The 27313-nt window shown below is 45.3% G+C and overlaps 1 protein-coding gene across 1 annotated transcript in view; it reads right to left on the minus strand.

The window, feature by feature from the left end:
* Nucleotides 1-11979: 11979 nt before the first annotated feature.
* SMIM35 (small integral membrane protein 35) overlaps nucleotides 11980-27313 on the minus strand; it is a 72985-nt gene continuing 57651 nt past the window's right edge. The window contains exons 4-6 of the mRNA XM_055094914.3: nucleotides 13918-14034; nucleotides 12932-12965; nucleotides 11980-12112 (exon numbers count right to left, since the gene is read on the minus strand). Coding sequence (XP_054950889.2) covers nucleotides 12013-12112; nucleotides 12932-12965; nucleotides 13918-14034 — 251 coding nt within the window. The 3' untranslated portion in view covers nucleotides 11980-12012. The remainder of the gene's footprint in view (nucleotides 12113-12931; nucleotides 12966-13917; nucleotides 14035-27313) is intronic.

A 27313-nucleotide genomic window follows, 5' to 3' on the forward strand; every position in this document is an offset into this window, starting at 1 on the left:
AAATTGCACATAAAAAGTTTAACATGGTGCCAGGCATGTGGTACTATGTGCCACTAGCTGTCATTGGCTGTTGAGGCTGTAAAGAAAAATGGACAGTTTTCTTGGAAACAAGTGAAAATGAAAGCGATAAGGAGTGTGCAGCGGGACTCTTTCAGAAGACAGAAAAGGAAGAGGTGGAAAGCACAATGCAACGTTTTGGATGTGAGTTCTGACAATGTGGAGAGAAGAACCTGGAAACCCCTCCTTTCCAGGAAGACAGCAAACCGGACCTCCCTGGAGCTCTGTTCCCAGAGCCCTGTCCCTGGCTCCCCTTGCCCAGGAGGCGTGTCTCAGCGGTGGTTCTCCTAAGTGCGGAAGCCATCTGCACTCTATTCTAGAAGCAGCCTGCTCCCTCCATGAAAAACCCCATGTGGGTTTGAATTTCTCCCCGTGCTCAGCCCAGTGGGTAGAACAAACCCAGGCCCGCGGCCTGAGCTTCCTGGGTGTGCTTTTCTCTTCGTCCTACCTGAATCCCCTAGAAGGTGACTGGGGACACCTCACCTCTTTTCCCCCGTGTCATCTCCAATCTTGCCTCACCCTGTTCATTCTGAGAAAATAACTAGTTCTGAGGAAGTGCTGATCCTATCATCTTCAGAGAACTTGACTAATATCACGCCATTTCAGACCTGCTCAGGCTTTTGCCCTAGAGCCCTCCTTGTCAATATTGGAAAGAAAAGTAGTGTTGGTCACTTTCTCCTGGAAATGAGGTGTTAGCGATGGCTTATTCCCCATGGAAAAGGCCCCTAAGGTCTAAATATAAAGATTGAGAGAGTAAAAGGAATTACATTCAAGGAACTGCAGCCAGTTTGGTTGGATACAACAGATCAAAGAGCAGCTTGCAGGTCAGAAGGAAGTCAGAAGACGCAGCCCTTGGTGCAGGCCCTGCCTGCTCCGTTTCTGTGGAATGAGTAGGAGTTTGCGCTGGTTCATCTCTGCTTTGAGGCTGCTCTGTAACCACTCACCACAGACAGGCCCTTGGGAGAAACTGAGCGAGTCCTTCCAAGCAGCCGGGGCTGATGAGACACTTGCAGATTTCTTGGGAATTTGGATTACAGTCCCCAACAGAAGAAGGCCCCGGCTGTTCTTCAACTGAGCAATCTCCTTCAAGGGCTTTTCCAAGCTGAGGAATGCGTAATGCTGTCTTTGTGTGAGCTAATGGAACTTCCTCTTAGTACAGAGAGGGGGTAAATGGGCCACCATTGAGTGAAGAGGAAATTCAATAAACTGTGTTTTCCCAACTTTGTAAATAGCTATAGTCAGGGTGTGCCTTGTCTACCCAGCATATATTCATCCCCCCGCCTCAGTGTTCACACTTTCACAGAAGACACACAGTCCCTAGGAAGCTGGATCCCACCCCCACAGCCCATGCTGCTCTGCTGGGTGGAAGGTCTCTGAGCCCCACATGGGAACAGCACAGCAAGGGAAGCTGTAGGCTGTGACCACCTGGGACCACTGACAGGTCTGCTGCCTAAGTGGCAGGTCTGGGCAGTCAGGGCTGATTTGATCAAGCCTTAACCTAGAGGACCCTAGATACTAGGAAGCTTGACTCATTCATTTCCTGTTGTGCTCATGGGTTAAAAAAGCAAACCCACAGTTTTGGGTTTGAAGTAAACCCCAATTTAAAATTAAATGCATTGTTATTAATGACACACAGCACATTTTCCCACTATCATCTCGATCCTAACTTCACTTAATTTCCCATAAACCTCCAAAAAGCGTTGTGGGACCCAATAAACACTCTGCCGAAGAAGGACTGGGTAGGATAAAACTTGTGTTTTAAGAATATGGCTCTATCCAAAGCATCAGACATGAATCAGAAAGGATGGGGCAGGAGGCAAAGAGACCTGGCTGGAGACTTTTACTGTAGTCAGCATTTCATTTTGTCAAAAAACATTACGAAGCACCTGTTATGTGTTGGACATGGTGTGCAGCCCTGGGTACAGAGTGATGAACCAAACAAGCATGGCTTCATGGAGCCTGCCATCTGGTTATGAAGATAAACACCAAGCAAATAAACACAACAAATGTATTACTACAATCAGTGATAAGTGATGTGAAAGAAACTAGTATTCCACATGAAGGATGAGGCAGGAGGCAGAGAAACAGGGTAGGAGGCTGTCTTAGGCTGGGCTACTATAACAAAACACCATGGACTGAGTGGCTTAAACAACAGACATTTATCTCTCACAGTTCTGGAGGTGGGGAAGTGCAGGATCAAGGTGCCAGCTGAGTGAGTTCCCTGGGAGGGCTCTCTTCCTGGCTTGGAGACGGCCTCCTTCTTGCTGTGGCCTTACACGGTGGAGATAAAGAGCTCTGGTCTCTCTTCCACTTTCTTACAAGGGCACTAATCCCATCATGGAGGCCCCATCCTCATGACCTCATCTAAACCAATTACCTCCCAGAGGCTTTACCTCCAAATACCGTCACATTGGGAGTGACAGCTTCAACATGAATTTGGGGAAGACAAAAATATTCAGTTCATAAGAGAGGCTTATACAATAGTCTAATCAAATGACAGTATTGAGCATGGGCAGTGGGAACAGAGAGAAAGGGACAGACTCAAAGACATTTTAAAGGAAGCGTTATCAAGATGGGGCAACAGGCTGGAGTGAAAGAAGGAGGTCTCAGAAGTGCTAGTCACACTTGAACCCGATGATGAGAAAAGCGAAATATGGACATGGAAGGGAGACAGAGGTGTGGAGGGAGAGGGGAGATGATGAGTTCTGGCTTAATAATGACAAGTCATCCAAGAAAAGGTCTTTCAGCAATTGGCAAGGCTGGCCTGGATCTGTGAGGCTCAGGGTTAGGGATTCCCATGTGAGAGTGAATGAGCTCATAGCCCTTAGTGTGAAGGTAAGGACGCCGGCTTGGAGAAGATCCCCAAACCCCTGCAGCCAATACAGTTAGAATATTCACGCGATGACTTCCTGCCTTGAGGAAAAGCAGGCTGCCATCCCTTCAACTCATCGAGTCACAGGAGCCACGGCTGTGTTTGGCATCTGTCTTGCAGAGCCCAGCCAGGAGCCTCACTGGGGCTCCTTGGTCAATCATAGCCCATCATCAAGGGTGTAGCTGAGGGCTCCCTTTAGTAAGTTGTCTAATCTGTAGAGCTGAGAGGCTCAGGGAGGGGTACAGACTAGTACATGATCTGCAAAGGCCTGGGTGTAGGGTGCCACACCTGTCTACCTCTACCCACATGGGGCAGAAGGGCATGGTGGAGATTAAGACCTCACAGTGACCCTGGAGAGAACAGGAACATTCTTCAGAATCCTACTATCTGGTCACCCCAGCCCTGGAAGTGACCCTTGCCTTCCACCTCCCCACATCCCCTCTACCTGTCCCCTAAGGCAGAGTTTCTCAGAAGATTGCCTCTATCAGAATTACATGGGAGTATTTGTCTTCCTAAGCTGCTCCCCAAGGCCCAGAATTTCTGAATACCGGTTCCCAAGGACCTGCTAGGGAAACAACTTATAGCGACCACATTGCAGGTGATTCCAGCACACACTGAGTCACCTCTTTAAGGAACAACCTGTTGATTCACTGCTTGTTCTATTAAAATCAGTCCTTTTTCTCCTCACTGCCCCCTACTTGTTATCGCCCAGTCCACACCTTTAAGTGTTATCTGGATGCTGGTGGCTTCCAAATGTCCAAACAGGGTTTCTCTCCAGAACTCTATCCAGCTGCCTCATCAGCAGCTCCGTCCAGCATACATCTCAAAATTATAGTGTCTACAACAGAGCTCATGATTCCCCTGACACTCCTTCCTCCCCTAGTCTTCCCCACCTGATAAATGGCACCACCTTTCCCCTAGTTCAGGCCAAACATCCAGGAGTCAGCCCTTTCTGCCCCATCAAACTCCTTAGTAAGTCCTATCAGCTCTACCTTCCAGATAGATGGTGAATCCAATCACTTGTCACCACCTCCCACTGTCATCTGGTCAAATTCGTCTTCACCTCTCCCCTGGACCACCATGAGGCTCTGTCCTGCTCCTCTGCATCCACTCCTGCTCCCTCAGTCTAATCTCCATACCGCAGTCCTCCTGATGCAGTGCACAGAGCTGCATGGGCTCCCCCAGAACTGGAGGAGCTGGGCAGTAAGCAGATGGCAGGCAGTGGGCACTGCAGACGAGACTTTGTCAGGCCAGGAGGACGGGAGGCACCGACTGAACGGGCTGTCATGGGGATGTGCACAGGGGTCGATGGCGTGTGGAGAGCGGGCATTTGGCCCAGCTGGCGCTTTCTGGGAGGCCTCCTTGGGGAAGACAAGACAAAGGTTCTGAAAACTTACTGGCCAGCACCACCTTCTCTCCCATCCTTCACAATCAACTTTTTGAAAGAATTGAGACTCACTGACTTCACTTCCAACTGCTTCTGCAGCACTGACAGCTCCAGGGACACCCTGCACATGGTATGCTATAATATGCGAATGGCCGGATGGACTGCCGCAGCAAGCTTGTTGGTCTGGAAATGCTCCAAAGGCAAACAGGAAGAGGCAACAGCCCCAGGGAGTAGAAAGAATGCTCAGCCACTTTCTTTTCTCTCCACATGAAACTGTCATGTCAGTTCTGGGCCTCAGTCTTCTCATCTGTGAAATGGACACAGTAGTCTTCAAGTTGACTTCTTTAATTAGTGCCCTGGGCACATTGCTACCCCTGAGTGTGCTACATGCAGTACTGACTGTAGGCTCCTGGGCAGCAAAAACCCCTCTGATTTCTCTCTGTGTCCTTTGCACCCAATCAATGCCCAACACATCGCAATGGGTGCTCAATACTCAATAAATTTTGATGAATAAATGAATGCATGGATGAATGAATTTCTTCCATTCGTGGTAAGGAACTTGAAGAAGCATAGTATCCAAACATGAGAAGGCAACAGTGGTGATGGTAGCTTGTGGCTGAACAGATACTTGGGAGGCATTTAAACTGAGCCTAAAGAAAAGCAGGCTGTATATATCTATGATTTTAAATTTTATCTTCAGGCTTGTCATCTTCCTAGCTAAGTCATATCATGCTGGGTCCCTTCCCTGCAATTTTCACCCTACAACTCTTGGGTGTTGTAGGAACTCAGGGCTATAGACCAAATGGGAAGGCAAGGGGATGTGGTCAAGAGACAAGGCAAAGGACCATGAAAACATTCAACATGCATTCACTCTTTGGGCAAACATTCATTGAGCCTCTGTCATGGGCAGGCCCTCTGGAAATACAAAAGGCAATCAGACATGATCCTTCTCCTTCTTGGCTCAGTTGTGTAGTACATACACACACACACACACACAAGGGTGTCTCCACCCACCTCCTTCTCCACTCCCCACCCCCACCCAGCACTGTGGAACTGATTAGAGTCCATCTGGAGGGAGAAGTAGGTTCTTGGGGGCCAAAGATGTCAGAGTAGCTGCCAGTTTGGACTGAGGCTAGAAGTGGGTGAAAAAGGATTATTCAGAGTTACCTGAGCTCTGAAATAGCCTCCCAGCTGGAAGGGACCTCAGAGTCCTCAGGTCCAATGGCAGCCTTATACAAACAAACACAGCATCAGGGGCTCAGAGAGCTTGCGCTCACCAGCTACAAGAGGAGGAAATGGGACTAGAATAGAAGATGTAACTTCTTTTTTTTTTTGAGACTGAGACTCGCTCTGTTGCCAGGCTGGAGTGCAGTGGTGCAATCTTGGCTCACTGCAACCTCCACCTCCTGGGTTCAAGAGATTCCCCTGCCTCAGCCTCCCAAATAGTGGGGGCTACAGTCAGGCACCACCATGCCCAGCTAACTTTTGTATTTTTCGTAGAGACAGGGTTTCACCATATTGGCCAAGATGGTCTCAAACTCTTGACCTTGTGATCCACCCGCCTTGGCCTCCCAAAGTGCTGGGATTATAGGTGTGAGCCACTGTACCTGGCCGAAGATGTGACTTCTTATACTGCTCACCATCATCCCCCAAGTGGTTCTCTGCTTATCGTGAGAAACCGCATCCTCCTGATTAGGGAGGAGTAGACCAACCCAATAGCTCTGCAAATAAAAACTCACTTCCAGCACTGCCCAACCTGTTTTTTTCTTGATTTGTTTTTCTCTTTCTTGCTTTCTTTTTTTTTTCTTTTGAGAGTCTTGCTCTGTCTCCAGGCTTGAGTCCAGTGGCACAATCTCAGCTCACTGCAACATCTGCCTCCCAGATTCAAGCAATTCCCTTGCCTCAGCCTCCCTAGTAGCTGGGATTATAGGCACGAGCCACCACGCTTGGCTAATTTTTGTAGTTTTAGCAGAGATGGGTTTTCACCATGTTGGCCAGGCTGATCTTGAACTCCTGACCTCAAGTGATCCACCTGCCTTGGCTTCCCAAAGTGCTAGGATTACAGGCGTGAGCCACCGTGCCCGGCCACACCTGTTGTTTTGCTGGCCTGCTGCTACTCTGGGCAGGCAGAACATTTTCACTTCTGGTCTCCAAGTGTGAGAATTCACCAGGCCACTGGCTTCCTGTTTTGTACCAGATCTGTTTAAATATCACGGCTTCTAGATGGTTTTAGATCACTAAGCAGTTTTTAGAAATATAATAATGATCCTCCCATCTGCTCCTACTTTGAGTTTCTCAGACCCCTGGAGCAGAGAGTGGGGGCACCATAGACTCTGGCCTCCTGGCTCCTGGCACCAGGCCCCCTCCAATGCCACTGGCATGGGACAAGACCATTAAGACTTGAAGAAGAACCTAGAGGAGAGAAAAGCTCCCTCTTCACCTGCCAGCCTTGTCACGGTTTTGATCATTCCTTAGGTTATCCTTTAAGATAGAAAAATCGTCATCTGTGTGCTCTCTCTCAGAAATGTAACTGATCATGAGCACAAGGTTGAATGTAGTCAAGGATGGGGAGAGATCAAAAGTTTTGGTTTTCAGAGCACATAGGATTGCACCAGGGATGAAGCAATGCCCAAGATGTTCTGAAGAGAGATTTCAACACAATTTCCTGAGAAGTTCCTGGCTATGGCCAGAGCCATGCAAAGTACCGTGGAGAACTCAGAAGAGGTTTAAAACCTGATTCTGCCTGCAAGAAATGCCCATCAAATAGGAGAAAGCAAGGTTAATTTCAGGGAGACTGGATGCCCCCATGGTGCCTAGCATAGTTCCTGGCATGTTATGGAAGCAGCGTGAATAAATGAATGCAAAGAAATAATCAATAATAAAGTTATGGGGGCCTGAGACTATCTGTATTTAAAATCAGCAGAGCACAAGATCCATGGGTCTTACAGAAGTCTCCCTGGAGAAGGGAAATTTGAGCTGGCATGAAGAATGGGCAGAATTTGGTGATTTGGAGGTCAAGGAAGTTCTAAAAAAACAAAAGGAAGAAAGAGGAGTGGGTCAGTGGGAAGCTCAGAGCTGAGGATGGGGCCTGGGGAGGACTGGGCTCCTGAGCGCCCTTCTCACCACACAAGGAGACCCCAAAAAGAGATTAGAGACCATCTGGAGGGAGGACTATGTTCTTGGGGGCCAAGGATGTTAGGATAGCTGCCAGTTTGGACTGAGGCTAGAAGTGGGTGACAAAGGACTATAAAGAAAATAGATTCTTGCTTGGCCTTGAACAAATCACTTCACGGCACTCTGGGCCTCTGTTCCCTCACCTGTGAGGCTGTGAGGATGAAGACGTGCATCATAAGCCTCTGCCCTGCACTGATATGTGCTCAGCAAATGTTAGCGTTTCACCCTACAGGTAAAGTTGGTTGGGAATGGGCCAGACTTGGAACCTGGTCAGACACACGCAGAGTCAAGGAAAGGCTAAGTAATGCTTAGAATCCTAGAACGCTAGGGAACTGCAGCCATCACCTTTCAACTGCCATCTCCTAAATTAGAAAGATATATTGACACTTTGTACTTGCATCTTTTAATTGTTTACTGAGCACCTACTATGGACCAGGCTATATGCTAAGAACTGAGAATGCAGACGCTTTAAAAAAAAAAAAAAGTAGATGAGGTCTTTGCTCTCCTACAGGTAAGAACCAGGAGATGCCTTGGAAAAATAGTCCAATCTTTTGATTCCAGATGCTGAAATAGATGTCCAAAGAGGTGGAGTAAGTAGCCCATGACCACACAGCACATCAGGGCAGGGTCAGAACCAGACCTTATACTACATTCAGTTCTCATCCTTACACCCTGATGTCAGCTACATCCGTGAGGGTGCAGACTCTGCTCAGCTCTGGTGCAGCCAGTAGCCAGTTGTGGGACTTGGGTAAAGCATGCTGCTTTTCTGACCCAAGTGCCCCCATATGTAAAACGGGACCAAGAATAATCCCTGTGTCTCAAGCTTGACATAAGGCTCAAAATGCAGTACCATGCAAGAAAAGGCTTTGTGTTCTGTGGACTGTGGACTGTGCAAACAGTCTCTGCTCCTCCTTTTGATCACTAAGCAGTTTTTAAAAAGATAATAATGATCCTCCCATCTGCTCCTACTTTGAGTTTCTCAGACTCCTGAAGCAGAGAGAGGGGCACCAGAGACACTGCCCTCCTGGCTCCTGGCACCTGGCCCCCTCCAATGCCACTGGCATGGGACGAGATCATTAAGACTTCAAGGAGAACTTAGAGGAGAGAAAAGCTCCCTCTTCGCCTCCCAGCCTCATCATGATTTTGATCAATTTTCTAGGACAAAGCAGCCTTCTGTGGCTACATTGGGTGTCTCTTCTCTACTCGGCAAGTAGTCACTGACCTCCTCCAGCACGCTCCAGTTTTAGGAGTTACTAAAGACCTATGGAACATAACTTTGTTGGCAGAGGGTTCAGCCTGGTTGAGGAACAGCACAAATGGAGGAAATGTGGCCACCTGCAATTCAGATCAAAATGGTTGGTATCAAGTCTCGAGCCCTGAGCAAAGTCACAGCAAAGATGGACTTGAGCCATCTCACAGAGACTAGATATGGCCAGGAGGGGAGGGGCTGCAGGGACAAGAGGCCACCCAGGCTGGAGAATAGCCCCAGAGAAGGCACCAAAGGGTGGCAGGGGAACCAGAACCAGCCAGCCCTTGGACCCCCAGCCCCCGTGACTGCCTCTGGGCTCTTAGGGCCAGTGGAAAGAAGAACCGTAAAAAGGTAGCGGGAAGGTGTTGGGAGAGGCCCTGGCACTGCCATGGTCTGGGTCCCAGCCAGTGCCTGGCTCAGCCAAACCTGTGGCTGGGTTTCCAGGCATCTGCTCCCGAATTGTTTCTAAACAAGCTGGAATCTGCCCTTTAGAGCCCTCAACAGAAACACGCAAAGTCCAGGGGTAAGGCCCAGGCCCCAAGGGTGAAGAAAGCTGTGCTCTCCAGTAGCCTGCGGAAGTAAGGAAAAGAGGGGGAGGCTGAGGGGACAGAGGGTGCGTCAGAGGGCCCTAAAAGAGGAAGTCGCCCAGTATCAGTTCTGCTCCCGAGGATGGGAAATACCCTCCGTGCTCCCAGCCCCGGGCAGCTGTCCCCGTCTCCTCACCTGAAGCCACAGACCTGGGGCCAGGGCCACCTGGGTCCTGGGTCCCACCCTCCCTTTCAAGATTCCCCAAGGCTACTGAGTTCTGAGCACTTCCGGGGGCCTAGGGTGGCCAGGCATGGACTGCAGACCCGGGATCCCTGCTAGGCAGAGTGCGGGTACAGAGTTTTATTGGGGCCGGGCCAGGTGCAGCAGCTTACACCTAAAATCCCAGCACTTTGGGAGGCCGAGGCGGGTGGCTCACTTGAGGTTAGGAGTTCGGGACCAGCCTGGCCAACATAGTGAAACCCCATCTGTACTAAAAATATAAAAGTTAGTCGGGCATGATGGCGCACACCTGTAACCCCAGCTACTTGGGAGGCTGAGGCAGGAGGATCCTTTGAACCTGGGAGACGGAGGTTGCAGTGAGCCAAGATCCCGCCACTGCACTCCAGCCTGGGCAACAGGGCGAGACTCCATCTCAAAAAACGAAAGAAAGAAAGTTTTACTGGGGCCCAAACCTCAGGGGTTAGGAAAGAGGCCCCAGTCCTCAGAATTGAAATCCAAGGAAGGAAGCCGAAGACAACTCATCTCCCCTCCCTGCTATTCCAAGAGGCCTTCAAGGAAGGGAGGTGTCTCAGAACCACTAAGGGGCCTTCCTCACTCCCACCTACTCAGGGGCAGAAGACTCAGTTGAAGACCTCCAAATCCAGAGACTTGGTAATTAAGTCAAAGCCTGGCTATGCTGGGAGAATGGCCTCCAGACCCTGGCAGAAAATGGGGTAAGGGCTGGTGAGGCTCCCCACCTTCCTTCCTCTACAATCTGCTAGAACCCAAAACGAGAAATGAGGCTTTGGGAAAGGGAGCATAGGAAGAGAAATCACACAGCTTCCCTCCTCCTCCCACTTGCTGTACTGGGCTCCTGCATCTGTTGCTGGGCTGCTAGCAGAGAGGCTGGCAGCTGGCTGTTCTAACTGCAGGTTTCAGCAGTGACAGGCTCCCTTCTCTTGCCCTACTCCATCCACAGGAGCCCCGAGGACTCTGCCTCTCTGGTTTGAACAAGTCTGCACTAAGCACCTTCTAAGCTGACGTCCTGTGCACACTCTGCCTCCAGTCCAGCAGGGCACAGACCGGAGAAAGGAGTGATGACTCACGAGGGGAACTGCCCTGCTGTCTACCAAACTACAGTGGATTCCTGGTTTCCCTGGTGCATTATCTGGTTTGTTCAGCCTCGCCTGGGTTCCTCTTCACACTCCCACCATTTCTGGCCCACTTTTGCCACAGGACAGGCTTTGCACAAGAAATGCAGAACACTGTAAGGTAGCACTTACCCACTCCCCCGTGCCCAGCCCATTGCAGGAGCCTAGGCGACAAGAACATGTTTCTAGACTGTTCTCAGCACTGCACATCAAAATTGGGAGTTGGCCATGTTTGGGAGGCACTGAGGCCTTGAGCAGTAAGAGAACAGGCCCAGATTGGGGATGGGGCAGGGGGAGGGTTGAAAGTGCTGGAATCAAGTACAGAGGGGGCAGGGCAGAGTCGAGGCCCAGCTCAGTCTTCAGGGAAGTTGGCCTCAGGTGGGAATGTTAAAACCATGTCTGGAATCACCTCTGTATAACTTTGCTTATTGAAGCTATGACTGGCTTTCTGGCCCCTGGTCAACCCTACAAGGGCAGGTAACTGGAGATACCACATAAAGAAGCTCCCTGCTGGTGTCTGGAGGCCTCGCCCACACTGGACTGCACTGGGCAGGGCTGGTTCTCCAGGACATCTGTGACCCCTCCTACAGGCTCAGGGGCTTCCTGGGATCTAGATTCCTCCTGAGGAATGGTGGCCTCTTTTAGTTCTGAGAGAAAGCCGCTGCTGCCCAGCCAGACTCCATTCCCAGAGGCCTGACTCCCCAGGACTCCCATACCATAGGCTGGTGGCGTATCCAGAGGAGACCCCCTCATTCTCCACAATGAGGGGCCAGGCCAGGCCTTGAAGATCTGAGGGGATGAGGGCAGTCCAGGGGAGCCTGGGAGGGGCAAGAACTGCCCAAGGGAGAAATGGTTTGAATGGGAAAAAGCAACTGAGATGTGGGGAAGGGATGGGCTTGAAGGCAGGCAAGGGAATGTGTGGCCAAAGAGTTGGCGGGCCATGAAGCAGGGGAGGCTCCTGGGCTCAGAAAGCTCAGAACTGAAGTGCTAGAGTGATGCTTCTTGGAGATATTGGCCATCTGGAAATTTTATCTCAGAGCAAGAGTTAAGATAAAAAGCTGTGCTCTAGAAGCTTCCACCTTGAATGCAAACAGAACCTTCCCAGGAAGGAAAGGCCGGGCATGGATTGGGTGGACAGGAGGAAACAGGGCAGGCCCAGTGCCAGAAGCGGGTGGGGGAAAACATGACCCAAGCCTGAGATCGGCACCAGAAGACAGGGGATGAACCAGATAATCTCTTTGGGTTCCAAGTGGTCCTTGGTGCGAGGCTTGGGTGACTGGACCCTCTTAGGACCTTACTTGGACATCAGGCTCACTCGGCAGCTCTCCCAACTCCAACTCACCTCCCCAGGGCTTCACAAGTTGCTGTCTCTGCATCAGACTAGCCCGTTGGAGAACTTCATGTAGCCACCATCTGTGCTGCTGATGTGACCACTGATGGTGAAGGGTGGACCCATCTCCAGATCCTTCAGGTTCCTGAAAAAGATGATCCAATCAGGCTACTGGAGCTGATAACCTAGCCTCTCCCTGGGTCCCCATCTCCCTTGACTCCAGGGCACCAACTCACTGACTTGTCTTCCAGAAAAGGAAGTGGGCCACTTATCATAATCATCTCTCAGGGCCAAAGGAGGTACAGCCCTGCCTGTGGCAAGTAGAAGAGATGACCAACGCCAAGAGGACTTCCGGCTCGCACTCCCTGAATTCCTGATTTTCTGATATGCTCTTCTTTCTGATACCATCTTGTGCCTGAGATTACATTATTTGTAATCAGACCTGTCTCCAGCAGAGACATGAAATGCTTGAAGACAGAGACTATGCCCAGTCATCTTTGTACTCTTTGAAACTAATACGGCAGTAGTGGTGGTTATGATAGCATCTTTCTGAATAAATGATAAGGAAGGAAAGAAGGAAGGAAGGAAGGGAAGGGAAGGAAAGGAAAGGAAGGAAGAAAGGAAGGCAGCTCTGTCTGCTTGGGGGAGAGATGGATGGATGGATGGATGGATGGATGGATGGATGGATGAATGGATGGATGGATGGGTGGATGGATGTTCCCTGCCTAAGGGTGAGTGTTAAGGAGATCATTGTCATCAGGGTTTCACATAGTCCTGTCTGTGTTCAAATTTTAATTCATGGGACTTTTCTAAATGGATTCTCGTGCCCTTCTTTTATTTTCTTAGGGGCATGAACAGAAGACAGGAAAGGGAACCAGTCAGTTCTTAATCTATCTTTGATTCTTTTTCCATTATATCTACCCCCAACCCCCACCTCACCCAGATATTCCCTGAATTTACTCACCGGATTTGATATAAGTTGAAGACAAAATTAGGCCCTAGGAAGACAATCCAAAAAGAGAGGGTTAGCACCTCCAGGGGAAGCAGTCCATCAACCTTCTAAGAACGTCTGGTGCTCCCTCACCCCTGTCTGGAGGAGTAGGGTGGCTGGGCTGGACCTCAGGATGGTGTGGGAGCATCCCAGCCTCCTTCAGAGCCCCCCATTAACGGTTCTGATTATCCTGGGATGAAGGCAGTCCTAGCCTGGAGCCCAAAAGAACCAGACCTCAGCTTGAATTCAGACTCCACCTCATTCTAACTCCACGACTTTAGCCTCATGTCCCCATCTATAAAAATGAAGGCTATAATAATGTCTTCCTCATGTGGAATTTTAAAGAAAATCATATTAGACAAAAGTGCATTGGCACATAGTAGGTGCTCAACAAATATCCATGGACTCTGTTAAAGTTAACTGCAGATCTAGGAAATAGTTTCTACCCCTTGGCATTCCAGCACACCCTTCCAGTTTTCCCAGATACCAGTGAAAAGTGCAGCTATGTCTCAGAGTTGAGAACACCACAGCAAATTCCAGGAGACTCCCAGTGAAGCTGATACCTCCACAAGCTTAGGAGAGGGCCCTAAGACCCACAGGCAGGGGCAGAGACACACAAGGAGCCTGTTGGAGCTTGGCCTGTCTAGCCCATTGATCTTGGCCTTGGGGGCCCACAGAGACCCCTGGCATGGACTTCTATGGGCTCTGAGGGAGGAGGAAGCTGGCTGCTTGCTGGGGTGGGAGGAGCCCCCATTCCCTCGATAAAAGTACCATTGCCCCACCTCACCACTTCAACTGCTCAGCCACCCACTCAAGTCTTCAACCACTGCAACCACCACAGGAAATATTTTTGCATCCCACCATGCTGAAGAGTTTGCAGCCCTGCCGGGCATTGCCAACTGCTATGGGAGAGGAGGAGCTGGGCAGAACTGGGGCTACAGGGCCCAGTGCACACTCACCCTCCCAGCAGTACCCGCGCTGGTACCACTTGGCCAGGCTGTAGCCGAGGATGGACACGAGCAGCAGCAAGAGCCCCACGCCAAGGATCAGGCCCAAGGTGCTGATGGAGTCCTCACCTGCAGAGACATGCAGCTGTGCACCCTCCCACAGCCCCCTGCATCAACCCACCTGCACCACGTTCCAAAGTTCTCCTCCCTTCCCACTGCCTACCAACATAACTGTCCCCTGGGAGCCTTGCTCTGAGCCCAGTGATTCAGCCCAGCTATACTAAGATGAAAATGTCTGACACCTGAATTTTTAGAGTGAGCCTATCGGTATTTGCAGCTTGTTAATCCAAAGGAATAGTCCTCTGATAGTAGAGATTGTTTGAGGTCTTTTTGAAGCCACAAGCATATTCTACCTGGAAAAAGCTCTACCTGTGTCGGGGTGAGCCTGGGAGGTCCAGCCTCAGCATGAGCCAGGTGGTCAGGGGCCACCTGGAGGGTCCAAGAACACAGACCGGGGACCCTCAGTCCCCCCACCCCTTTGCAAAGCTCATGGACCCAGTGGCAGCAGGGTGTTAACCCTTGGGCTCTGTTTGCTGCCTGTACTTACCACTTCTTCCCTTTTTGTGGTATGAGCTCTTAGCTAAATTTATATTTTATTTGTAAAGTCAAACCAAGAAAGAGAGAGAGAGAGAGGTTGGAAACCTGCAGGAGATGAGATAGGCCATGGTAGAAGCAGAAAGGACAACCAGGTTCTGAGGAAGAGGCTGACAGTGGGGGCACCCTACGGACAACCCACCTCTGCCGGGGCAGGGAATCAGGAAGGCCAGCCCCACTCCTGCCCGATAAGGTACCAGGAGTGTGGAAGAATGGAGTGATTCCCCATTTGGTGTCCTGAGGCTCCAGGGATACTGCCAAGAGGCCAGGAGGTGCAGTGGTTGAACTCAGACTTTAGGTGCAGGCTAGCATCTGAAGCCTAGATCCACTATTTGCAAGCTGTGAGACCCTGACACACACAAGTCCCTTTACCTTGCTGAACTTCAACTGCTCTGATGGAAAATAAGACTAATATTAAATACACATAGATTGTTGTGACAATTAAAAGAGATACCACATGTAGAGAGCACTTAGGAGAGGATCTGACATACACTAAATGCTCAATAGATGTAAATTATATCATTATTGTTGTTGTTGTCATTAGTATTATCAAACGGTGCAACTGTATTTTTTAAGTATTTCACAATTCTCCCATTAAAAACGGTATGCCCATGCTACGCCCCTTGGTCCTTCCTCTCACTAGCAACCAGGTTATTTACTCAGTGAACAGAATGTGACAGCCAAATGCAGAGGGAAGGGGTCTCTCCTTTCAGTTTTAAGTTACAAAAGCCCAGGCCCTTAGAGAAAGGGAAAGAATTCACAGCATAGACAAGAAGTGAGCCAGAACAAGAATTACCCTCCTCATCATACTAGGAAAAAATCTCCAGCCCAGAGAGATGAAAGAGATAAAGAAAAAGGCCAGGTTACAAAGATGCCGATGGGTCCCAGAGAGAGCAACCTTGTTCCCTGCTCCAAAGTCGAGCCCCGGGAAGGCAATAGAATTCCCAGATGGAGTTGTGAGATCCAAGAGCTGGGCTGAGCTCCAAGACAGCAAGAGCCCAGATAAGAATAGTTGCATATGGATGCCTTGCCACATGGAGCCTCACACAACCTTGAAGAGTTGCTGTCATGGCATGAGAGTAACCAAATGATTCCTGTATCCACAAGAGAGACAGGGAAGTCATAGAGAGCCCCTCCAGTGAAGGGAGACAGGAAATAAACTAAATAAAGAAATTAATTATATAGCATATTAGAGGGTGGTAAATGCTAGAGAAAAAAAATTAAGCAGAAAGAAAGCATTGTGAAGGGAGAGAGCAGTTTTAAATAAAGTGGTCAAGGAAGGTCTTATGACAAATGTGACAATTGAGAAGACCTAAAGGAGGTGTATTAGTTTATTCTCACACTACTAATAAAAACGTACCTGAGACTGGGTAATTTATAAAGGAAAGAGGTTTAATTGGCTCACAGTTCAGCATGGCTGGGGAGGCCTCAGGAAACTTACAGTCAGGGTGGAAGGGGAAACAAACACGTCCTTCTTCACATGACGGCAGGAAGGAGAAGAGTGCCAAGCAAAAGCGGGGAAAGTCCCTTATTAAACCATCAAATCTCATGAGAACTTACTAACTATCAGGAGAACAGCAAAAGGGTACCCACCCCCATCATTAAATCACCTCCCACCAGGTCCTTCCCACAACACATGGGGATTATGGGAACTACAATTCAAGATGAGATCTGGGTGAAGACACAGCCAAACCATATCAGGAGGTGAGAGAAGAAACAAGCCTTAGAGGTATCTAGAGTGAAAATGTCTAGGCAGAGGGAGCAGTAGGTACAAATGAGGCAGAAGCATGCCTAGCAGGTTCCAGAAGCATCCAGGAGCCCTGGGTGATGAGCAGGAAGGCAGCAGGAGAGGAGGTACCAGGAGCCAAATAATGTAGTGCTCTGAAGACAATGAGGGGAGCTTGGCTTTTCCTCTGAGTGAGATGGGGAGTCACTTGAGGACTTGGAGCAGATAAAGGGCATGACCCAATGTTTTAAAAGGATGTCTCTGGCTGGCTACTGTGTTAAGAATTGACGAAGTAGGGAATGATGCTGGAGAAGGGGGACCAGTCAGGAGGCTACTGCAATATCCAAGCAAGAGACAGTAATTAGAGGAAAGGAGTGCAAGGAACTAAGAGGCCAAGGTCAAAGAAGATCATCTCTGTGGATGACAGAGAGAGGGACAGTGACCCAAGGGCTCAAATCTTCAAGAACTAAGGGTTAGTGACTCACAGGTGGACGGACAGATGTCAACACAGCGTCATAGTGATACTGGTGGTGTTTGTGGAAGCTGGGGTTTGAAGGGTTTCATCAAAGAAAAGTCTGTCCAAAAGTAGGAAATACCAGTAGGAAAGCACCAGCAGGGAAATCACAGGACTTCCAGAGACCCTGAGGTGAGGGAAGGAGATGTTATGTCTCCATTGTTACTTTTTTGTGTCTTCTACACAGTGCCTTCTGACTTAGGCAGGTTGCAGAAACAATTACTCTATTTTACCTTTTGATCTTTCTGGGATGCTCCTTTACCTAATATTCTTTAGTCTTCTTTTTAATACTTTTAAATTTTTATTATAAAATATTTCATGCATACAAGAAGTACATAAAATAGCATGAAGAACAGCCATGTGCCTACTAGTAATTTTTCAAAGAATTCTAAAATGCTGCCATTCTTACTTATAAAGTAGCTCAATTTCAGAGTAGTCCTCTCCTATCTCTCCCTCCAAGTAAATACCCTCCCAAATTTGGTGTTTATCTCTGCTGTACACCTTTTTTATACCATTACTTCATATTTTTAACAAATTCTATATATCTATGTAGATATAGAGATATATAGCATTGTTTTACATGTTTTCAAACTTTATGAAAATTATATTAGGACCACTTCCACTTCTGGCCGTGGTGGAGTAATAGGGACCAGGTTTACTTTCCTACTTTAATAACTAGAAAACCAACAAACCATCTAAAACAATGGGCAAAGGTAGTACAGAATAGTGATCCCTGAAGGAAGGAAGTAAAATGAAGAGCTCTCTAGGATTGCCTGGCTTATTGCCTGGGTGAGTTCCCCGAGTTCCAGCACAGGAGGGAAAACCCAGAAAGAGCCCAGCAGTCAAATTGAGGAGTCAGAATTTAAGTTCAGGGAAGCCCAGGAAGCTAGAATTTACGGACAAAATACCAGAGAGAAGGGAGCTGGACAGAGACAAGGACTCTCAGAGATCTGCAAAGGGGTCCCCCAAAGTCTTTGGCTGTGGCTTGCCTCTTAAGTTTGCTTATAGTGTCTTTTTTGAGCAGAATTTTAACTAATATTTTAATCAAATTTATCTATTTGTGCTTTTTAAAAATCTTATTTAAGACATCCATCTCTACTCCAAGACATACTCCTTATTTTTTTTCTAAAAGTTTTAACGTTTTGTTTTTTTACAGTTTCGGACTTTAATCAACCTGGAATTCATTTTTGTATACATTATCTCCATAATTTTTGTATGGAAATTAATTTTCCATCCTTTTCCCCTTCATTGCTGCTGCTTTCATATATCAAGTTATACAGATGTGCCTGCTTCTTTTTCTGGGCTTTCAACTGTATTCTATTGGTCTACGTGTCTGTCACTGGACACTAGACATGTAATGACAAACACTGCTACATTATCTTAATTACTCTGGCCTCATAATAAATCTCGGCTGGGCATGGTGTCTCACGCCTGTAATCCCAGCATTTGGGAGGCCGAGGTTGTCAGATCAACTGAGGTCAGGAGTTCAAGACGACCAGCCTGGTCAACATGGTGAAACCCCATCTCTACTAAAAATACAAAAATTAGCCAGGTGTGGTAGCAGGCAAATGTAATCCCAGCTACTCGGGAGGCTAAGGCAGGAGAATTACTTGAACCCAGGCAGCAGAGGTTGCAGTGAGCCAAGATCGCACTAGTGCACTCCAGCCTGGGTGAGAGAGCGAGACTCCATCATAACTAACTAACTAACTAAATAAATATATAAATAAATCTTGATAGCTGGTAAAATAAATGCTCCACTCTATCCTCCCTCATAAGCATGTTAGTTATTCTGAGTACTTTGCTCTTTCTTGTGAATTTGGGAATTCGTTTTTCAAGGTCAGTGAAAATCTCTATTAGAATTTGATTGAGATAACAGTAAATGTATAGGTTTATTTGGATAAAACTTATATATTTGAGATACTGAGTCTTCAAACTTACAAGTATGGCAAATGTTTTCATTTATTTTGGGTCATCTTTTATAGACTGTCATATGTTTTATAATTTGTCCCTTAAAGATTTGGTACTCTTCTTGCTAGATTTATTCCTCAGTACTTTATAATGTTGTTGTAAGTGTGAACAGGAGCTTGTTTTGTGTACATTGGTTTTCCATGTAATAGTGTTGCTGAATTCTCTCATTCTAATCATTTTCTTCTGGTCTTCCTTGGATATGTAGACTATTATATTGTCCACAAATAAAGGCCATTTGCTTTCTTACTTTCTGTTCTTACATGTCTCAATTTATTTTTCTTGTCTAATTGTATTGGTTAGAACTTCCAGTACAATGTACCTTGATATATGTATTTGATGCTCTAAATTTACCCCTAAGCATCACTTTAGCTTCATTTTATAAGACTTGATACGTAATATTTTTACCTTTGTCTGATCTAAACGTTTTTTAATTTCCACTGGGATATCTTCTTTAACCCTTGAGGTATTTGGCAGTGCGTTTTTAGTTTCCAAATTCACAGGGTAAGTTTTTTTGTTTTTTGGTTTTTTTTTACTATTTATTAAGATGGACATGAGTTATAGAATTATGGCTGGTATAAGAAAAGAGTAACCGTTAATTTAATTTTAATACTAGCTCAATGTTTTCATCTAACTCATGAAGTCAAAGTAAAGCTTTTAGAAGCTTACTCTGTAGGAGGTAAAACATCGGAAATTATTGTGAATGTTACTGAAAATTCAGTTTAAAAGTTTGACATTAACAATAAAATTGTTTTTTCTTTTTACTTACTTTTGTCACTCTAAACTTCAGTCTTAGATATTTTTTTCTGGACCTATCTTCTAGCTGACTAATTCTTGCTTCAGCTGTGTCTAATCTGCTATTAATCATCCTTAGTGTTTTAATTTGTTACGGTGTTTTTCATTTCCATAATTTTAACTTAATTCTTTTTATAATTTCCAATTATTTATTAAATTTTTCCGTTATGTCTAATTTTATATCATTTGCTATACATCTTTCCTATAGTTTTTATTCGTTATTCTAGGGTTTATAAAATGTATCTTTAACTTATCACAGTCACATATAAAAGGGAAAATAAAGATATACCATATAAAAACTAATCAAAGGAAAGCTGAAGTGGCTCTATGGATATCAGACAAAAACGATTTTAAAACAAGAAATATTACCAAGGATGAAGAAGGACATTTCATAATGATAAGAGGGACAATTCATCAAGAGGACATTTCATTATATAGCTTTAAAATATAAAAAGAAAAAATGAGTAGAACTGAAAGACAAACTTTAAAAATTCATAATTATTATTAGAGAATTCAACTCTTCTCTCTCAGCAATTGATAGAACAGGAAATCAGCTAAGGATATAGAGGACACAAACAACACTGCCAGCTAACTTGACCTTGTAGACATTTACAGAACACTACATCCAACATCTGCGGAATACACATTGTTCTCAAGTATATATGGAGCATTCGTCAAGACAGATCATATGCTAAACCATAAAACAATAAGTCTTTTTTTTTTTTTTTTTTTTTTTTTTGAGATGGAGATGGAGTTTTGCTCTGTCACCAGGCTGGAGTGCAGTGGTGCAATCTCAGCTCACAACAACCTCCACCTCCCTGGTTCAAGTGAGGTTCAAGTGATTCTCCTGCCTCAGCCTCCCGAGTAGCTGGGATTACAGGTGCCTGCCACCATGCCCAGATAATTTTTGTAATTTTAGTAGAGACAGGGTTTCACCATGTTGGCCAGGATGGTCTTGATCTCTTGACCTCATGATCCGCCTGCCTTGGCCTCCCAAAGTGCTGGGATTACAGGCGTGAGCCACCGCCCCTGGCCCAACAATAAGTCTTAGTAAGTAAATCTCAATAAATTTTTAAAAGTTAAAATAATATACAATATGTTCCCTGACCACAGAATTATATTGGAAAATAAAGACAAAAAGATATCTGGAAAACATCCCAATATTTGGAAATTAAACAACACACTTCTAAAAACATCCTGGGTAAAAGAAGATATCACAAGGGAAATTAGGAAATACTTAGATCTGAATGATATTGAAAACACAACATATCAAAAATGTAAGTTGAGGAGACAGTCCAAGGCAGCTAAAGTTCACAAGACAGAGGAAAGAGCTACATCAGGTAAAGAATCCAGCGATGTGCAGAGGGACCCCCTCAAGTATTCAATAAGTAATGAGTGCCTGTGTATAAAGGAGCTACCTGAGGCCAGAGAATCATCTGAAAGCATTCGTGGGAAACAGTGTCTAGCATTCAAATAGGGCTAGAAGCAGTGCCTATTCCCATAAACCAGACTAGAAAAACTCGTAATTCACAGGGTATTGGATAGGGAACTCAGGAAGTTCTTGCCTTAGTGGTGAGAATAATTAGCCTTAGACTGTTCAGCCTAAGGCTAATTATTTCCACTACACTGGGTCTTGGTTTTATCATTTGTCTACTGCTCTGAACCCATCCAACAAATCATAAAACCAAGACCCAAAAAGGTCAAACTGCTTCCAACCAACTTAACTGCTTCCCAATATATTTATAGGCAAACAAAAATATCTACGACTCAGCAAAGTAAAATTCACAATATCCTCATTCAGTCAAATATTACCAGGCACTCAGAGAGGCAGAGCAAAATGACCCATAATGGACAGAACAATCAACAGAGCACAGGCCTTGGAATCCTGCAGCCTGGGTCTGAATCCTATTCACTCATCAGTCTGAGGCCTTCAGCAAGTTATTTAACCACCAAAAGCCTCAATTTCATGTGTGTGTGAAAAAGTGGGAGAGGGAGAAAGAGAGATTCAATAAGTCTCAAATTATAAAAGACCTTTTTTTTTCTATTTTATTATTATTATACTTTAAGTTTTAGGGTACATGTGCACAATGTGCAGGTTAGTTACATATGTATATATGTGCCATACTGGTGTGCTGCACCCATTAACTCGTCAGTTAGCATTAGGTATATCTCCTAATGCTATCCCTCCACCCTCCCTCCACCCCACAACAGTCCCCAGAGTGTGATGTTCCCCTTCTTGTGTAAAAGACCCCATTTTTTAAGACCCAAATTATTTCCAGGGATGAAAACTACAACATCTGAGATGAAAATTACATTGAATGGAATTAACAGCAGACTAGGCATTGCAGAAGAAAAAAGTAGTGCACTTGAAGGCATAGCAATAGGAACTATCCAAGATGAGACATAGAGGGGAAAAAAAAGTAATAAAACAAATGAAAAAGCTGGGCGTGGTGGCTCACGCCTGTAATCCCAGCACTTTGGGAGGCCAAGGTGGATGGATCACTTGAGGTCAGGAGTTCCAGACAAGCCTGGCCAAAATAGTGAAACACCATCTCTACCAAAAATATAAAAAAATTAGCCAGGTGTGGTGGCGTGTGCCTGTAATACCAGCAACTCGGGAGGCTGAGGAAGGAGAATGCTTGAACCTGGGTGGTGGAGGTTGCACTGCACTTCAGCCTGGGTGATAGAGTGAGATGCCGTCTCCAAAAAAAAAAGAAAGAAAGAAAGAAAGAAAAGAGTATTAGTGAGGTGCAGGACAACTTCAAGCCACCTAATACATGTGTAATTAGATTCCCTGAAGGAGAAAACGAGGGAAAACAGAAAAAAAAATTTCGATGAGATATGGCCAACAATTTTCCAATTTTGAAGAACCTGTCAAGTTATTTGTTCAAACAAGACATTTCTTTTCCTATGAGGAATTCTGGTGCCCATGGTTGATATCATAACTCTTTTTTTATTACATCAAGGAAGGCCTAAACTATCCTTAGGAAGAAATAGACTACATTTCCTTTCAACCGACCCTCCGTAAGAATCATTCTTTTTAACTAAACCATATGTATAGGTTGGAAAATATACAGGTCAAGGGTATGGTGTCTGGTAAGGTCCTGAACTACATGTTCACTGTATTGCTTATAAAGGGTGAGGCCAGTTTTGTTTTGTTCTGTTTTGTTTTGTTTTGTTTTTGGCAGAGTCTCGCTCTGTTATCCAGGCTGGAGTGCAATGGTGTGATCTCGGCTCACTGCAACCTCGACCTCCCAGGTTTAAGCAATTCTTCTGTCTCAGCCTCCCAAGTAGCTGGGATTACAGCTGCCCGCCACCATGCCTGGCTAATTTTTGTATTTTTGGTAGAGGTGGGGTTTCACCATGTTGACCAGGCTGGTGTTGAACTCCTGACCTCAGGTGATCTGCCCACCTCAGCCTCTCAAAGTGCTGGGATTACAGACATGAGCCACCGTGCCCAGCCTCAACTTTTATTTTAGATTCAGGAAGTAGATGTACAGGTTTGTTAAATGAGTATATTGAATGATGCTGAGGTTTGGGATACAAATGATCCCATTACCCAGGTAGTGAGCATTACTATTACCAATAGTTAGTTCTTCAACCCTTGCTCCTCTCCCTCTCTCCCCCATCTAGTGGTCCCCAGTGTCTATTTTTCCCTGTCCATATGTACCCAGTGTTAAGCTTTCACTTGTAATGGAAAACATGTGGTATTTGGTTTTCTGTTCTGGTGTTAATCTAGGTAGGATAATGACCTCTAGCTTCATCAATTTTGCTGCAAAGGAGAAGACTTTGTTCTTTCTTATGGCTGTGTAGTATTTCATGGTGTATATGTACCACATTTTCTTCATCCACTCCACTGTTGATGGGCACCTAGGTTGATTCTAAGTCTTTGCTGTTGTGAATAGTGCTGCAATGAACATATGAGTGCATGTGACTTTTTGGTAGAACTGCTTATTTTCTTTTGGGTATATACCCAGTAATAAGATTGTGCAGTCAAATGGTAGTTGTGTTTTGAGTTCCTTGAAAAATCTCCAAACTGCTTTCCACAGTGACTGAACTTTACATTTTACATTTACATTTTAATTTACATTTCGACCAACAGTGTGTAAACGTTCCCTTTCCTCTGCAGCCTTGCCAACATCTGTTATTTTCTGACTTCTTAATAGTAGCTTTCCTTGCTGGCATGAGATGGTATCTCACTGTGGTTTTGATTTGCATTTTTCCAATGATTAGTGATGTTGAGAGCATTTTTTCGTGTTTGTTGGCCACTTGTATGTCTTCTTTTGAGAAGTGTCTGTTCATGTCCTTTGCCCGCTTTTTAATGGGGTTATTTGGTCTTTGCTTGTCAGATTGCCCAAGTTCCTTATAGATTCTAGATATTAGACCCTTGTTGGATGCATAGTTTGTGAATATTTTCTCCCATTCTATAGGTTGTCTGTTTGTTCTGTTGATAGTTTCTTTTGCTGTGCAGAAGCCCTTTAGTTTAATCAGGTCCCATTTGTCAGTTTTTATTTTTGTCGTAACTGCTTTTGGAAACTTAGTCATAAATTCTTTGCCAAGGCCAATGTCCAGAATGGTATTTTCTAGCTTTTCTTCTAGGATTTTTACAGTTTTAGGTCTTACATTTAAGTCTTTAATTTATCTTGAGTTAACTTTTGTATATGGTGAAAGTTAGGGGTCCAGTTTCAATCTTCTGCATAGGGTTAGCCAGCTATCCCAGCACCATTTTTTGAATAGGGACTCCTTTCCCCATTTCTTATTATTGTAGCCTTTGTCAAAGATCCAATGGTTGTAGGTGTGCAGCTTTATTTCTGGGTTCTCTATTCTGTTCCATTGGTCTAATGTGTCTCCTTGTATCAGTACCATGCTGTTTTGGTTACTGTAGCCTTGTAGTATAGTTTGAAGTTGGGTAATGTGATGCCTGTGGTAAAGCCACATATTTTAGAACTAAACATAGAAAATGAAAAAGCTGGGGATGAGGGAGTATTTCCTCAATAGAAATGGAGACGCCTGACCCTTTTTCTCTCCTGGGCAATGCCTATACTGAGGTGGGCCAATCTTCAGGCACAGCCAGAGTTTTTCTCAGAAATAGGTCTAGGATATCTCTACTATATGAATAATTAAAGGTGATTTCTCTGTGGCTAATATATTCCAAACAGATATATTATCTTGGGGCTCCCACTAGAACATCTGGCTTTAGAAAAATCACTCTTGGTGATCTTGCCAGAATAAATTTCTTGCTTGATTAATTAATATATTCTAATTACTGGCCAAAATAATTGGGACATCAGATGGGCACATGAATCCTTACCTAGGATTTTACAGAGGGAAATAATGTATCTACCAACTCTGCATTCATTAAGATGCAGGTCTTAGGCTGGGCGTGGTGGCTCATGCCTGTAATCCTCAGCACTTTGGGAGACTGAGGCAGGAGAATTGCTTGAGCCCAGGAATTTGAGACCAGCCTGAGCAACACAGTGAGACCCTGTTTCTTTTTTTAAAAAATAAAAATATAAAATGCAGGTCTTATATAAGTCTCGGTAGCCAAGAATCTATGGTAAACTGATATTCCTCTTCACAAAATCCAAATTTAAGAAAAGGTCAATAAAACTTTTGCCCCACAGATGTTGCTACAGGTGAAAATTCTCAGATGTTTCTCCAACAGGCTGTCAGCTATGTGAATTTTTAAAAAATCCACCACCACCACTTTTTTTTTTTGCTTGGTAGATTTTAGTTTTTTAGACTACATTATTATTGCCCATCATTTTGCAGTTAAAGAAACTGTAATTAGAGCTCCTAATAGTTAAGTAATCACCCAATTCACAGAGCTGTATATGCCAAAGCCACAGTGAGAACTCAGTTCTTTCTGGCACCAAAACCCATGTCCTTTCCATTATTCTTTATTGCTTAAAATTACTTGTTCTATAAAACAATTATACAGAAATAAACAAATTTTAAAAGGCATCTCCAGAACTATGCTATAACTTTTAGAGCAGGCTATGTGGAGCTTCTTTATGTTAGCAGTTAGATAACCATATCAACTGATTCCTGAAGACGCCCCTCATCCAATCCACCCATTGCCATCAGCCTACGTAAGTACTCACACTTCCAACACCTGTGGCAGGGAGGCACACATCCACATTATCCAAAAGCAGTTTCAGACCACAAAGGTGTTTGAGAGAATGAGGCTCTTCAAAACAGAGTCGTTTTGCGTCACTCACAGTAGTATTTGGCCTAGGGGGAGCCATTTCTCCCAGCCTCCACTCTTACCATTAAGATGCAAGTGTTGCATGTGGATCCGTAACTATGTAGTCAAAGGCTCATGAAGAGTCAATATAATTGTGATCTTCTATTAGTCCTGATCCCAGAAAGCAGCATGGGGCTCTAGGGCAAGATATGCATTCAAGACGATCCTTTACCTCCCCTTTTCCTCCCTGCTTCACTGTCCCTCTGGAGTCATGCCAATTGGGCCAAGTTTACTGATGGGCAGGATCAACGTATATTCAGAGGTCATAACTATGGCCCTTCTATTCCATTGCTTCCTTCCATATGACTGGAGCAGTAGGGAGTCAGTGTAGACAACATCGTCTCCCCGCATTTACACACAGGCATGCTCATTATGACAGTTTCCTGCTCCTGTGGACCAAAGCGTGGTGAGACCCAGGATTTGGTGTTGGGCTAAGGAGGAGAAAAACATGCCCTAAGGCTCTTTAGCCTTGGTCATTGCTCCAGTCAAGTTTACAAGACAGGCCTGTGGGGACTTGGGATATAAGTCCTATGATATGTTATTTTTTCTTTGACATTTATCTCCTGTTTCTTTATGTGTCTCTCCCTTAGAGATTTTGTGTAGTTGATGACAGGATTCCAGTAGTCCTGGGTCTGGCCAAAATACTATCTTAATTCTATAAAAACCCCTTTTAAAAAAATTACAAATTGATTTTACAAATAAAACTATGCTTATTCGTATATAAAATGTTGACATGGGAAACTTGAGTTTTCAGTTCGTAAAGAAGAAAATTGGCATAAAATTTACTTAGAATGATGAGGAAGAAAGAGGAGAAGGTGGAGAGGAAAAAAGTCTAAAAACAAAGTAAGGTCAAGGGGTAAATTAGGAGGTTGGGGAAGAAGATGGAAGAAGAGAAACTGAGAAGCAAAAGGAGGAGGAGGAAGAGAAAAAACAAGGAGAAACAAGAGGAGAAGTAGAAGGGGAAAAGGAGAAGAAAAAGGAGGAGGAAGAAGAAGAAAAAAGTTGGGGGAGAAGAAGGAGGAGGGGAAGGAGGACAGGAGGAGGAGGAGGGGAAAAATAAGAGGAAGAGGAGGAGGAGAAATTCGTGGCTATGTTGTTTCGGGTAAAAATAGTAATTTCACTTTTTGAAAATAGAATCAAGATACAGGAGAATAGTCTGTCATCAATGTCAGACAAATAGAATGTCTGGACTGAGTCACTCAAATAAAGGACATAGCAATCACACGCGTGAAGTATAGCATAAATAAATAAAACCGAATGCAAAAGAGGGACAAAGATTCTGACCTACAATAAAATGTTACTCAAGAGGCCAGGGCAGTGGCTTACACCTATAATCCCAGCACTTTGGGAGGCCGAGGCAGGCGGATTACTTGAGGTCAGGAATTCAAGACCAGCCTGGCCAATGAAACGCCGTCTCTACAAAAATACAAAAAGTAGCTAGGCATGGTGGCACACGCATGTAGCCCCAGCTACTCAGGAGACTGAGGTGGGAGGTTAGCTTAATACT

This window comes from Pan paniscus, chromosome 9 (assembly GCF_029289425.2).
Source record: "Pan paniscus chromosome 9, NHGRI_mPanPan1-v2.0_pri, whole genome shotgun sequence".
In the NCBI taxonomy this organism is placed as follows: Eukaryota; Metazoa; Chordata; class Mammalia; order Primates; family Hominidae; genus Pan; species Pan paniscus.